This window comes from Bradysia coprophila, unplaced genomic scaffold (genome assembly GCF_014529535.1).
Source record: "Bradysia coprophila strain Holo2 unplaced genomic scaffold, BU_Bcop_v1 contig_235, whole genome shotgun sequence".
In the NCBI taxonomy this organism is placed as follows: domain Eukaryota; kingdom Metazoa; phylum Arthropoda; class Insecta; order Diptera; family Sciaridae; genus Bradysia; species Bradysia coprophila.
Genome location: NW_023503496.1, coordinates 3,100,565 through 3,116,018, shown reverse-complemented (window position 1 = coordinate 3,116,018; position 15,454 = coordinate 3,100,565). Strand labels below are relative to the sequence as shown.

The window sequence follows — 15,454 nt, the reverse complement described above, 5'->3', positions numbered from 1 at the left end:
TAGATTGACAACTTGAGTCTTTTCCGGAATCTCTTAATGGATGGTAAATAGGTGAACGATGAACGAAAATATCTAGTGCTAAGATGTCGTCGTTCAATGAACAGTGAATTTATTTATTTCTAACAAATTGAACGATTTCCCGCAACTCACACAGAAATTTCGTTTACATGATGCCGTATTTGATGTTCGATCGCCACGCCGTAGCTTTCACACAGCAGGCTCGAGAAACCTACCATTGGGCCACTTTTGACGACCTCAGGTAATCATCTGTAAAATCTACGCTCTGGCGAAACAAATCAAAGTTGACTTGTTGGTGCAGGGTTGGTCTTATCCGTCGCCACTGGTTTTCCACTTTCATCGAATAAAGTCGGCGAATAAAATGGATAGTCTGTGTACCCCTCAATGCCTTGAATATAAAATGTGGAACGGTTGTATTTGTTAAAAGGCCATCCGTGGCGTACTCGTTCGACCAAATCCGGATTGGCAATGAATGTACGACCGAAACCGATTAAATCGTTAGGGAACTTTTCGCAGTGCTGTATGGCCGTTTTGGACTCGAGAAAGCCGCCAGTGGCGATAAATGGACCTTTCCAAATTTTACGAAACGGATCTAGCGATGACGATATGTTGTCTTGGTACACAAATTCTCCGATTTCTAATTGCCATGGAACGCTGAAATGAATGTAGGCCAGTCCCGGATGTTTGGCTTGCAATTGTTCGGTTAAGTACGACCATGTTTCTAGTGGAGTATCATCTGTAGAAATAGGCAAATGCAAAGTTTAGCGGTGCGACAAAATCACTTTAACGCACTAGTGCGAAAATATTGTTAATTAGGGTCCGACAGTTCCGCGAAGTGTCCTATACACCTAGCTTCACTATTTACCTTTCATATCTTGGAAATCACACCATGGTGAGAAACGAATGGCCACCCTGTTTATACCAACAGCTTCAACCACAGCATCAACCACTTCCAAAGCAAATCTAGCTCTATTTTCAATTGAACCGCCGTATTCATCAGTACGAACGTTACTGGAGGTGTTGATGAACTGATCGATAAGATAGCCATGAGCACCATGAATTTCGACTCCTAGAGATTAACTTTTACAGCTCCACCACACCATTACGAATTCAGTTTCTTACCGTCGAATCCAGCTTTTATCGAATTCTTGGCTGCAGTAGCATAGTCTCTTATTGTATCTTGAATTTCGTCAATAGTGAGAGCATGAGGAACTTCATATTCCGTTCCAAATACACCCGTTCCCGAAATAGCAATGGCCGAAGCAGACACAGGATAGTTACCAGGTGGTAGGTCCTTGGACGATACGGCACGGCCGAGATGCCACAGTTGTAGGTATATAACTCCTCCTTTGGCATGAACAGCATCTACAACCCTTTTCCAGCCTTCAATTTGTTGATCAGTATAAATCCCAGGAGCAAATTTGTAACCGTCTGTGACCGGAGATATGACCGTTGCTTCGGAAATTAGCAGTCCATTTTTCGTGGTTCTTTGTTCGTAGTACTCGATGCAGTGGTCTTGCGGTACTCCTTGTTCGGTGTTTCGCAGTCGAGTAAGTGGAGCAAGGACAATGCGATGATCTAACGTATGGTCACCGATTTTGATTGGAGACAGAAGAGCTGGTCGAGCCATTTTAGTCAGTAAAATTTTTCCTACACAATTTATCGACAGTCGACACACCACTGTTTATATATCAGCAGTAACAAGGAACTGACTGAATTCTTATCTTATTGCACAATAGACAGACGGTTCATTAATTGCCTTGTCATTATACATCGACACATTACATTCAGTTACGTATGCATGTGGCTTAACTATTAGATTAAAACGTCTTATCTCAATGCTTATCGTCGCGGGGTAATTTACTAGAAAAATTGGTGCTGGAACGTGGAGCAGGTTCATTTTATTTATTTTTGTGCTAAAAAAATTACCGAGACGTTTTCCACGCCCAAGGAACATGATGAGACGAAACCACAACAAGATATACGAAGATATCAATCTACAACAATTCCAAGGTATTTTGTGCCCTAGGATCATAATTCGACGTTTTACGTCACTGATGTACATACCTACGATCTAAATAGTACATTTTTCGTAGTTTGCGTTTCAGTCGACAAGCGCAAAGTGTACCAATATGTCACTAATACCGAAAAGAGTCGTTTTGACCACGGTGGTGAAAACATCCGAGGATGGATCGTAGCGGAGGCCAAGAATTAAATATGATTTCCAATCAACAAAAAGTACTCTGTGTGAGAGCCGTGACAGAGCGAGCTGTCAAGTGACCAAAGCAGAAATTGAAAAAATTCAATTTTGTCTCTCACTCGGTGTACTTTTTTGGTGAGTGGAAATCAAGCCGTATACTCTACAAGCTGACCAAAAAGTCACATTCCGAACAAAAGATATCAAGATCAAGGCTATAGACTGTTGGGGAGGTCACGTATACCGCCATTTTATTAGATACGCGGGGACACACAATACAGAATGAAATTGTCAAATTTGAGAATTCATCTAGAAAAATGTGTGAGAATGTCAAATTTTGTGTGTCACCCGCATATTTGTATATGCGTGACCTCTCCAAAGTTTACAGCCTTGTGCAAGATAGCATGTGATATCAATGTCCCATGCGATGTCCCAAGCCAGATTGCATGCGATATCTCTTACAATGTCCCGTGTGATGTCCTAAGCGAGATCGCATGCGATTTCACATGTGTCATTTTCGAGTTACACAAAGTTGCCATAACTTGGAAGAAAAAATGGGACAGACACCCGCATGTGTGGATGGTAAGCCTGGTGACGAGAAAATCATTTAAAAGTTGACTTTCATTTTATTTTTGATTCGCTAGACGTTTACATGCAAAAAGGTATGACCTACTTCGTAGAGGTTGGTCATTTCTTTGCCACTGTCGTCATGGCCTGATGAGATGTGGATTTTTGAACAACATTATTAAATGCAAAGCATCGAAAGATGTTCATATCATCTCAAAGATCGAAGCAGTGGTGTGAACCCTTCGCTAAAAAATGGTAAATAAAAGAGAGATGGAGATTGAAAGAGAGTTACTGTTTTGGGTCTTTATCTGGTAAGAGAATGTAACGTTGGATCGCCTAAATATAAAATACTATTTTGTGTACAAGGACTTTTCGTGTACAAATAAAATTGAACCGTGTCAGACGCATTATCTGCGTATGATATGCTTTAGAAGAAGTCATTATGAACTCGGTGATATTTCAACTGTATACAATTGTCGACGTAATTGAAAATTTAACCTCGATACAACCCTCGAATCAAGAGTAGTGGCATAATCTGACCCTCGATAAGTACGTGCACACGACAAATGCAAATAATCTCGATTTTTCGAAACAAGTGACGAAAAGTAGGACTTTCCGTTGCCTTTATTTCGACAAACGTTGTTACAACTCGATAACAAATGCTTTTTTAAGCACACGATATGTATTGTCACGCTCGGCCTACGACCTCGAATGAAAATCTTCACATCTAGTGCCTAAAAAAGCATTTATCACTCGTTTGTATAAATAACTATTACGTACCTATTAGTGACGCAATGTTATGTATGCAAGGTCTCGGTCTATTATTATAAAAGTATTATATGATTTTGATGTTGTTTTTTTTTAGATTTAATTAGTTTTATTTAAGAAATTTACATATACCAAGAAAAGGTGGTCAGGCTACACTCCTCCCAACCTGTACCAACTTGGATCTTTTTAGAATACATAATAAATAAAAAATTTCTTCTAAAGGTGTCGCTGCAGGAATCGTTCCCATTACGCAACTAGCATTGAAGCGTTGAATAGCCAGAGAGATTCTTCGCGTTAGATAAAATTTTGATTTCTTGTCTCCGGTTAATTCCTGCAACTTCGAACAAATATTGTTGATGCAATTTTTTGATTCTGTTGTTGGTCTGTTAGTCATTTCAATTGATGTGGCCAATTAGCGAATTATAAGAAAAACGATTTTGGATTAGTGTGACCATATCAATGAAGTGTTTCGATACTAAAGAAAAATCTTGGTAAGCCATTTGGAATGAAGTTAAATCAATGAAATTTCATTTTTCTTAAAATTCGCTAATTAGACACTTCAGTTTTCGGTATTTAGATATTTTACAGTAACTTATACAGTGTGACTTAATGGTTCATCGAACCCGATTGTTTTAATAAATAAATTTTCCAGCCGCTTTTATCACAATTAGTATTACGAGTAGCCGTAGATCTCCTGCTGCAGCAACACTTCTACTACTCGGCGTTGTGGTCGCCTCAGTTGTAGTCGTCCCGGATCCCTCCCAATTCGAAAAACACTCATCGAACACCGTCTCAGTGCTAAAATCGATCTGGGTCATATCGATGGTTCCATCGAAGCAAACATTTTCAAAACCTCCAAAGCGAGTGATGTTCGGAAAATTCTGGAAAAAGTTTCGTTCAATTTCTCGGACACCTTGACCCCACACACTGTGGCTAATTAAAAATGTGTCCAGTAGCGGCAGTCGGCCAAAAGAATTGGAATTCAGTCGTGAGATCATGTTATCACTCAGATGAAGGTAACGAAGATTTTGCGTAGCTGTGAAAGTGTTTGGCGGGATGTTGGTGATTCGTCCTGCAACGATTTCAAGCCGTTGTAAACTTATTAAGTTGTCAAACATTCCCGGAATCAGCGTGGCTAGTTCCATGTTGTTCAGAAACAGCGTCTCTAGGCTGCTTAGTCCGTTAAAAGCGCCTAGATCGATTTGTGGCATTATGTTGTTAGAAAGATCCAACGACCGCAAGTTGCTCAGATCATTGAAGCAGTTAGCTGGTAGACGAGTTAGCCGGTTCCCATTCAATGTAAGTGTGGTCAATTTAAGCAATCCGATAAATGACTCTTCAGTTAGCGTGGAAATTTGATTAGAATGAAGCCTCAGCGCTAGCAAATTTGGATAATTTTGGAAAGAATTTCCTGGTATCGTCGTCAGTTCATTTCCATTCAGATCAAAATCGAGCAAAAATTCGAATTGTTCGAAAAATTGGAAATCGAAGCTTGTGTAGCCGTTCTGATTCAACATTATTGTATCCAAGCCAGTCATACCGTTAATGGCATCCTGTATCACACTCAAGCTTAATGAATTATGTGAAAATTCGATACCCTCGAGTCGGGTCAAGTGGCGCATGGCATTCGATTCTATTGATTCGGTGTTAGTGAGAGTGAGACCTTGGAGCATGGTCAGATGTTCGAACGTGTTGTTCAGAATCGTAGACCTTCCCATTCGTAGCCACGCAAGATTCTGTAGACCATAAAAGGATTCGCCATCTACCCGTGCCAATTGATTCGCGGACAGATCTAATGTTATCAAGTTCGTACAGTTTTGAAATACTCTCGGCGGAATCGATGTTATTCGATTGTTGGACAAGGACAGCACTGTCAACTGGTCACATTGTTGAAAAGAATCAGTTAGCAGCGTTTCGATTGCAGATTCAGAGAGATGAAGAAAACGAATGTTCGGGAACTGTTGGGTCAGTTGCGGATGAACGACTCGAATGTTGATGTTACGAGGCCCTGTGGAGCAGAGGGAAATGAGTAAATTTATTGAATCGATTCGATCGATGAATGATTATAACATTACACAAATCCTGGGTACTCAGACCAGTAACGGTACTATCATTTTGATCGGGTAAGTGAACATTGAAAAATCGCAACGGTTCCGTTTCAGTAATGATGGTCACATCATCCAGTGAACATAAGTAATTCTCGCCAATAAGTCGAAAAATACAGTGGATGTCATTGGCCGCCGACTGCGTGCATACAATATGCAGCAGCGATATAACTGCCAGTAGAACCAATTGAGTTCTGAAATTGTTACAAATTCGAAAGTTATAGGTCAACGCATAGCACTACTCCTAGCATTACTAATCGTACGTAAGACGTCAAAAAGCTTTGCGTTTACGTCGGGGAAAAAGTTAGAAATAGTTATTTACGTATCGATTGAGTAGGCCGAAAGAGTTACGTATTAAGTTTTGTATGCTTGCTAAGAGGACCGAAAGTAAAGAAATGTCAATTTTTCGCTTTCGTCCCGCGAATTGACAGCTTTACTTTCGGTCCTCTTAGCAAGCATACAAATAACTATTGTTGACGATCGGTCTTTCCCGTGGGGAGAAAATAAAACTTTTCTTATTCGAACTGTCACTTTGTTTATGTTTAAATAGTTATTTACATATCTGTGGTGTACGGTAGATTTTAGGTAACTTCGCGAGTTGTAACCCTCAACGAAGTGAGAAAATTTCTGAAGTTTACCTCATTTCGGATTTTTCCTTATGTGGTCTACTTCTCACTACGGTTACAGTTCACTATGACAAACTTATCACTGTTTTGTGCTGAAAACCAAACCTTGCTGAATACCTTGTCACAGGCTATCAATCACGGATTCCAGTTCATTGTTGCGATAAGCCCCGTGCGACCCCTTATACCTTATCTAGTGAGTGTACGAAAACCTAGGCCGATACGCGTGCCAACTTCAACCGTCGTTTTTATCCGTTAAAATTGTCGCACTAGGGCAAGGGAGCTCGTTCATTACTTTTGTGGGTGTATATGTCTGATTACTCTTTCCTTTGAATTCCATCGGTTGCAAACGGTCTAATAGGGCCCACTGCGTCGTACGAGACTCAAACATGTTTTATTTTATCAGAAAGTCTTATCACTACTATTATCAGACGCAATTATCAACAATTTTCGTGTGAATTGAAGAATGAAATCGATAAGAAATCGAAGCCGGTTACCGTGAAATTCATGAGACGAACATTGTATGAGACCTGTACTAACAGGGTCATACTCGTCATATAGCATCGCCCTGGGCACCTAATCTTCTGGCTTCGTAATTTATCAGTTACAAGATAATTTAGCAATACCATTGGATGGCTTATAGGGTGTCACTTTAGGGTATTCTCGAAAAAAAACGAGCCGTCAGAACAGTCGGAGCGTTTGCTGCGACTGAGCCCCGTACAAATCCGTACATCTATTGCGTACGTGACCCTAGTTTGTCCGTCGCCCTACTCTTACCGTAAGCCTACTGCGCCCGTGAACGTCGGTAAAGTAAAATTCTTGTGAAATGTGTACGTCTTAAAAATTGCGCATAGCGCAATTACGAAGCCCCGTACGACGTTCCTTTCAAATGTAACACAAATTTCGAATTGACCTAAAATTAAGTAAGTATCATTTTCACCGATTTACATTGATTTTACAAAAATCCAAAATGGCGGCCGACGGCCATTTTGTTAGGAGGTGGAAAGTAGTACGGCTGCTTTACATTCGTTAGTACCTTTCAAACAAAAAAAAATTAATGAAATTCGGTCAAAGTTTACTCGAGATATTAACAAAAAACACCACCTTCACTGTACGGCCGAGTAGCCACATATAAGCTCACTCCAAGAGACCTAGCTCACGCTCCGGTGAACCGCATTTCATGAACTTTTTTTCCCTGATTGGTACGGTCAATACCTATCTAATAAAGCAAAATCCATCTAAATACGTTCAAATTTGGCCAACCTACAAGCAAAAACGGCTTGCCGCCCTGTACCTAGTTCACACCACGGGGTCTAACTCACGAGTCGGTTATCCAATTTTCATAAACTTTTTTTTTGTCGATTGGAATTGTAAATACCTTTCATTTGACGTATCACTTACAAGTGTAGTGCTTAAATGTCTGGAGATATCGTCGAAAAACAGTTAGGCACTTATTGGGCCCCAGCTCCGGAAGGGTCGACCCAAAACCGCCCATCTTCGAACTTAGCCTCACTATTTTGACTATCTTTCAGGGGAAAAAAAATTTTTGAAATCGGATTTGATTTACTCAAGATATCGACGTGACAGACGGACAGACGGACAGACAAAATTTTTATTGTGTATTCGTTATCTATGAACATAGGCAAACACTTTGCCCTTACCGTCTGCTTCGAATTCCATCAATTACACACGGCATCGTAATCCTATGAGCCCCTTCGTACTTCGTACGGGGCTAAAAATCTGACATTTGGACTTGCATGTAGGCATGGGCGAAATGAATTTGATTATCGATAATTATGGATTATGGATTATCGATAAATATTTCTTTCGGAAATTAATAAAAACAAGGCATCAGAACAGTCGGAGCGTTTGCTGCGACTTAGCCCCGTACAACCCGTAATCCTATTTCGTCCGTAACCATAATACGTCCGTAGCCGTAATACGCCCGGAACCCTAATACGTCTACAACCCTCTAATGCGTCTGTTACCAAAATGCAAGTCAAGTTGGGCATGGTCAAATTTACTGAAAGTGTTCATTTTTAAAATTGCGCATAGCGCAATTACGAAAGCCCGTACGAAGTACCTCTCAAATAAAACCAACAATTTACGGTATTATTTTAGAAACCCAAAATTTTTTGCAAACTTTCTATTGGGTATTCAATTATCTCTCAAATGAAACAAAAACTAGCAAAATCGGATGAGATTTACTCGATTTATGTGCAAAAAACACTTAGGGCCAAGTAGCGGCCTTAGTCCAAGGGCCAGAATTTGAAACTTTTTTTGCCATCATTCTATTCGACATTCAATTATCTCTCAAATGAAACAAAAACTACCAAAATCGGATGAGATTTACTCGATTTATGTGCAAAAAACACTTAGGGCCGAGTACCGGCCTTAGTCCAAGGGCCCAAATTTGAAACTTTTTTCGCCACGTTCTTTTCGGTATTCAATTACCTTCCATAAAAAACTAAATCTAGCAAAATCGGATGAGATTTACTCGATTTATGTGCAAAAAACACTTAGGGCCAAGTAGCGGCCTTAGTCCAAGGGCCAGAATTTGAAACTTTTTTTGCCATCATTCTATTCGGCATTCAATTATCTCTCAAATGAAACAAAATCTAGCAAAATCGGATGAGATTTACTCGATTTATGTGCAAAAAACACTTTAGGCCGAGTACCGGCCTTAGTCCAAGGGCCCAAATTTGAAACTTTTTTCGCCACGTTATTTTCGGTATTCAATTACCTTAAATAAAAAACTAAATCTAGCAAAATCGGATGAGATTTACTCGATTTATGTGCAAAAAACACTTAGGGCCGAGTAGCGGCCTTAGTCCAAGGGCCCAAATTTGAAACTTTTTTTGCCATCATTCTATTCGGCATTCAATTATCTCTCAATTAAAACAAAATCTAGCAAAATCGGATGAGATTTACTCGATTTATGTGGAAAAAACACTTAGGGCCGAGTAACGACCTTTGAGCCCTCCCAACAAGCTCGCGTTGCATCCTACACAAAAACAATGTTCAGCAACTTTGTTCTACTCGTCAATACCTTTCATTTGATATATCACAAGCAGCTATTGCGTGCGTATTTCGGTAGATATCGTCGAAAGACTGAAAAACACCTATAGGGCCCTAGCTCTGGAGGGGCCGACCCTACCATGCCCATTTTCGAACTTGACCTTACTTTTGTCGATACCAATCGGGGAAAAAAAGAATTTTGAAAAAAGGTTGTGATTTACTCTAGCTAGAGGGGTCACGGACGGACGGACGGACGGACGGACGGACGGACATTTTTTTTATTGCGAATTCGTCATCTATGAACATAACCAAATGCTTTGCCCTTACTGTCTGCTTCCAATTCGACGTGTTACAAACGGCATATTAATCTTATAAGCCCCCAGTACTTCGTACGGGGCTAAAAATATATCGATAATCATTGATATTTTGATAAATTATCAAAACATCGATACATTGATATTTTCTCATAAAAACGCGAAATATTTTGATATATCGGTAAATCATCATGAATTTTCTACTTAAGATGGCATACTACTTATTGAGAGCCATCTGTTGAAAAGCTTCGTGTAAACAGCGTCTTTTGTATAAAATAAACCACAATTTGTGTAATCATTATTGAACGGAATTCACATTGAGACACGTATCGGACTACAGTTTGTTCATGTCATTTTTACACAGTTTTAGATATGTCAGAGTTTTAAATGTACCCAGTCAATTAAGTTCTTCCCAAATTATGAATTTTTGGCGCAAAATTTAAAAATTCTATCGCGAATTCAAATATTGCGCAATTTGGGAAGAACTTAATTGACTGGGTACATTAAAAACTGTGACATATCGACAATCTTTAGAAACTGTGTAAAAATGAAATGAACAAACTGTACAAAATATTAAAGTTTGGACCTTTTATCACCAAATTGCAGAAAAACGAGCCATCAGAACAGTCGGAGCGTTTGCTGCGACTGAGCCCCGTACAAACCCGTATATCTATTGCGTACGTGACCCTAGTGCGTCTGTCACCCTACTTTGACCGTAAGCCTATTGCGCCGGTTAATGTAGTTAAAGTAAAATTATTATGTAATATGTACATCTTACAAATTGCGCATAGCGCAATTACGAAGCCCCGTACGACGTTCCTTTCAAATGAAACAAAAATTTCAAATCGCCCTAAAATTTTATTTTTTTGAAGGGCCTAGTATCGGCCTCAGTCCGAGGACCCAAATTTAAAAATTTTTTCAACTACATTCTATTCGTCCTTTGATTACCTCCCAAATGAAACAAAAATTACGAAAAACGGATGAAATTTGCTCGAGTTATATGTAAAATACACATAGGGCCCTAGTAGTGGCCTTAGTCCAAGGACCCAAATTTAATTTTTTTTTCAACAACATTCTATTCGGCCTTTGATTACCTTCCAAATGAAACAAAAATTACGAAAAACGGATGAAATTTACTCGAGTTATATGTGAAATACACATAGGGCCCTAGTAGCGGCCTTAGGCCAAGGACCCAAATTTAATTTTTTTTCAACAACATTCTATTCGGCATTCGATTACCTTCCAAATCAAACAAAAATTACGAAAAACGAATGAAATTTACTCGAGCTCTATGTAAAATACACATAGGGCCCTAGTAGCGGCCTTAGTCCGAGGACCCAAATTTAATTTTTTTTCAACAACATTCTATTCGGCCTTTGATTACCTTCCAAACGACACAAAAATTACGAAAAACGAATGAAATTTACTTGAGTTCTATGTAAAATACACATAGGGCCCTAGTAGCTTTTCACTTCTAAGGCCCTAACTCACGGTCCACTCACCCGATTTTAAAAAACTTTTTTTCCTGGATTGGTATTGACAATACCTATCATTTGCCGTGTCATTTACATTTCCATCGTTTATTTTGCCATAAATATCACCAAAAGACCTTAAATCACTTAGGTGGCCCTAACTCACGAAGGGCCGACCCGAATATGCCCATCTTCGAACTTAGCCTCACTATTTCGACTATCTTTCAGGGAAAAATAAAATTTTTGAAATCGGATTTGATTTACTCAAGATATCGACGTGACAGACGGACAGACGGACAGACAAAATTTTTATTGCAGATTCGTCATCTATGAACATAGGCAAACACTTTGCCCTTACCGTCTGCTTCGAATTCCATCAATTACACACGGCATCGTAATCCTATAAGCCCCTTTGTACTTCGTACGGGGCTAAAAATGTTTAAAATAATTTATCAAACGAATGATAATAACGTTTTAAAACAGCACTACACTGATCACGAAACATGTTGAATTTCACATTATTTACACATACAGATGCTTTGGGACCATCATTTTCTTATTGAAATCGGTAGCGTGCACAAATTTCTATCATATTCCCAAATGGAATTTGATTAAAATCACTTCTAATTAATTAAAAATAGGAAAGAAAACCCGAAATGATTGAAGAACTGCCATTTTTCATTTCTGGAGCTTTCATTTTGAGAGTATTATGAATTGTATAAAACTAGTTGATGGTATAACAAAGCGCGACAAGGTTTTATACAATCCACGCCATTAGTCGTATAAATTTATACGTCAGAGAGAGCTTTTTTCTCCTTTGTTACGATCTGTCAGTTTTTCTATTTTGCGATTTAGTATGGTAATGAAAACTAAAATTGGAATATCTTTGCGGTTAAGTTTTTCATATTTTTTTGGACCAAAATGTTTTAAAGTGTGTTTGGAATCGATTGACATTAACAAAATAATAAAATAGAAAAAAATATTTTCACACAACCTGTTAATGCCAATCGATTCCAAACACACTTTAAAACATTTTGGTCCAACTAAATATGAAAAACCACTAAAAACTAAATCGCAAACTAGAAAAACTGACAGATCGTAACAAAGGAGAAAAAAGCTCTCTCTGACGAATAAAAATGAAAGCTCTAGAAATGAAAAGATGGCAGTTCTTCAATCATTTCGGGTTTTTTTCCTATTTTTAATTAATTAAAAGTGATTTTAATCAAATTCCATTTGGGAATATTTAGAATATCGATTTCAATTAGAAAATAATGGTCCCAAAGCATCTATATATGTAAATAATGTGAAATTCTACATGTTTTGTGCCCAGTGTAGAGCTGTTTTAAAACGTTATTATCATTCGTTTCATAAATTATTTTAAACATTTTTTTCTGCAATTTGGTGATGAAAGGTTCAAAATTTAATATTTTGCAGTCCAATACCTTTGATTACCAATACGTGTCTCGATGTGAATTCCGTTCAATAATGATTACACAAATTGTGGTTTATTTTATACAAAAGACGCTGTTTACATGAAGCTTCCAACAGATGGCTGGTGTAGTAGGTAGTATGCCCTCTTAATATCTAAATATCAAAATGGATAGTTTTACACTAAAACCGGTAGTTACCTGTTCAACACACTCAAGAAAAAAAAATAGTTTCGACAGTTTCGCCACCCCCCCATGAAATCCCGTCGTCAAAAATTGGAAAAGTTCTAAATCGAGCATTCAAGTATTGGTTTGTACAACCAAGTAAAAGGTGACAAGAAGAAAGTGATGACATAACTGCGGCAATAGAAGATTTGGATGCAGAAATTGTAGCACTCATGTTTTACCAGAAAGCTTTCCATAGCATAATATTACCGGTTATTCGAGAAGTCCAAAAGTATGTGGACGCAGTACAAGAAAGCTTGGCCACACAGTTTCAAGTAAGTAAAAATAGCATTTTTTGTACCAAGAAAGGAAAAGTCGATTTTTTCAGCACTAGTTCTAAGTTTTCTAGAGAAAATTGAGACGTGTGCTGAAAAAATCACTATCTTGTCGACGTACAAACAACGTTTTGTACACAGGACAACTGAATAAGATAAAACATATCAATTTACTTCAAACTTCACCATAAATTCATTCAAAACCGTTCTCACACGATAAATCACAAAGAAATGAATTTTTTCATACCTAGGACCCAAAAAGTGCGACTTCATCGCACGTTCCCTCCGTCGAATATGAAAAATAATATTCGTACCACGGACCAAAAATCTTTTTTAGCTATTCGATTCGATACAGGAAACCTCTCACACGCTAAAAAAGACTATACTATTTTCCCGCACCTGACATTTCATAACAAAAAATCATGGCAAAATATGTCCGTATTTCAGTTGCCCAGTGCACAAACTTATTTTTCAAAAATAATTTTTTGCTTCAGTTAGAATCACCTCGACATTAAATCTCACCACAGCTCTGCTACTAGCATGAACACTGAATTGACAAGTGTCAAATTTGGAGGCTTTAGTGATACAAGCTACCTGTATAACAGAAACGCTGTGCTTACTGTGATTTCATCAGCCTCCGAATATATTCTATGTTCGTGCTAGTAGCAGTGCTGTGATTTCACACAATCCGTAATGATTGTGTTTAACAAAACATATCTAAATTGTCAAAATTTGTGTTCCAGCGTCTTCGTGATCAACTCAGAAGTGTCTTAACCTGTTCTTTTAGAACCTTGATCATATCAGTCATATTATCATGACATTAACCACGGTTTTTGTTATGCATAAGGTCAACACATTTTACTTTAAAGAATAGTGACGATTCACTACATAATTGAGAATGTGAACAAGATACTGTGATCCTAAGGTTATCCCATTCGACACTTTGTATTTTTGTAATTGAAATATTATTTTATCATCAGCCTAAAAAACCACTGGTGTAGATGTGACGCAAGGCCTTCAGACACTTGCTAAAAAATAATAAATTGTAAGAAAAGCCAAGATGGCCATTTTGTAAAGGTCACATATAACAATAAAGCCAAACAAACAAACAGCGCAAACAATCCCCGTTCCCACAGCAACAGCAAAAATCACAATGGAGAAATATTTATTCGTCACACAACCTCGACCACGCATACCACACTTACACATTTAAAATATTAACATTACATCAGAGAAATGATAACAGATGGCGCTGCGTCCTCTGTTATCATTTCATGGATCTTATATAATGGTGATTGTGTGGAAACTTCTCCTATGAAAGGATTTTCTTCGGATAAAGCCTATTGTTCTTAGAATGTCCACGAAAACCTGCATTCAAAATTTCAAGAAAATCGTAGGAAACCGTTAGGAGTTGCTGGATGCCACTTTTCTATGGAAACCCCTGATGTAGGGTGAAACTTTTCTCGGCTTCGTCACCATTTTTTCAAATATTCTATCGTGTTGACTTGCGTCACCGTGGCGTCATGATGACATAGCAAAACAAATAATATGTGTGGGTAACATGTCTTAATTAAAATAATAATTCTAGCTGCAGGTTCTGATTAAGAAGGTTAGAGTTTACTTTCTTTTTTTTCTTTTTCGATAGATAACACATTCATTTAATCGTAACAAATTTTGGTGATGGTTTATTTAGCGACGCTAAAACAATATTTCCACACTAAATAGCCACTCGCGTTGAAAATTTTCGTGTCAAATTTATGGAGTAATCAACGCACTTCAAGCAAAAGTCCTTCAAATGACAGCTGTCAAATAGTCCTATTTTTATAAAAAATATTTTCAAATTTTTAACGGTGCCAACGTTGGACTCATAACGTCAAAACAAGCAAAGTTGACGTATTCGTGTTAGTGGTGAGTGTGATATAATTTTTTAATGAATTACGGGTCATAATTCCTCTATGTAGTCTACCTCTATGTGAAAATGTGATGTTTGTATTGATGTCTTATTGCTCGGAAAATATTGGCCTGATTGAGAAAACGATTATTTTACTGGACTCTTGAAATCATGCGGTATAAAATGACGTCTTAACATTTTGTTTAATTAAAATCCTTGCAGTCAGAATTTAACCATTTTTGGGTGAATCTGACAAACTTGCCCTTTCGTTTGGATTTTTTATTCAGAGAATCTGACGTTCGCAATCAAATTTATTTTGAATTTTCGATTTTGCAAACTTTAGTGCGACAACATTTTCGTGATTAGCGAATGACATTAGCGACCCTTGTATTTTTGATTTTAGCGTTAGCGTTAAACGTCCTTTTAAAAAAAATATTTTTATTTTATTGATAAACGTAATTGAATTTTGGATGAGATATTTGGGTATAAATACGACATACCGGCAGATTTGCTCTCAGATTGTTAGAGCAGTTTGAACGGATTGAATTGGAGAT

The 15,454-nt window shown here is 37.9% G+C and overlaps 2 protein-coding genes across 2 annotated transcripts; both read right to left on the bottom strand.

Moving 5' to 3' along the window:
- Positions 1 to 113: 113 nt before the first annotated feature.
- LOC119077478 (12-oxophytodienoate reductase 1-like) lies at positions 114 to 1,735 on the bottom strand. Its single transcript, XM_037184685.1, has 3 exons — positions 1,141 to 1,735; positions 884 to 1,087; positions 114 to 754 (listed from the first exon to the last, which is right to left on the bottom strand). The coding sequence occupies exons 1-3, from the start codon at positions 1,646 to 1,648 to the stop codon at positions 297 to 299; spliced, it is 1,170 nt and encodes a 389-aa protein (XP_037040580.1). The 5' UTR covers positions 1,649 to 1,735; the 3' UTR covers positions 114 to 296.
- A 1,906-nt stretch (positions 1,736 to 3,641) lies between these two features.
- Positions 3,642 to 6,470, bottom strand: LOC119077477 (insulin-like growth factor-binding protein complex acid labile subunit). Its single transcript, XM_037184684.1, has 3 exons — positions 6,294 to 6,470; positions 5,626 to 5,849; positions 3,642 to 5,558 (listed from the first exon to the last, which is right to left on the bottom strand). The coding sequence occupies exons 1-3, from the start codon at positions 6,296 to 6,298 to the stop codon at positions 4,183 to 4,185; spliced, it is 1,605 nt and encodes a 534-aa protein (XP_037040579.1). The 5' UTR covers positions 6,299 to 6,470; the 3' UTR covers positions 3,642 to 4,182.
- Positions 6,471 to 15,454: the final 8,984 nt, after the last annotated feature.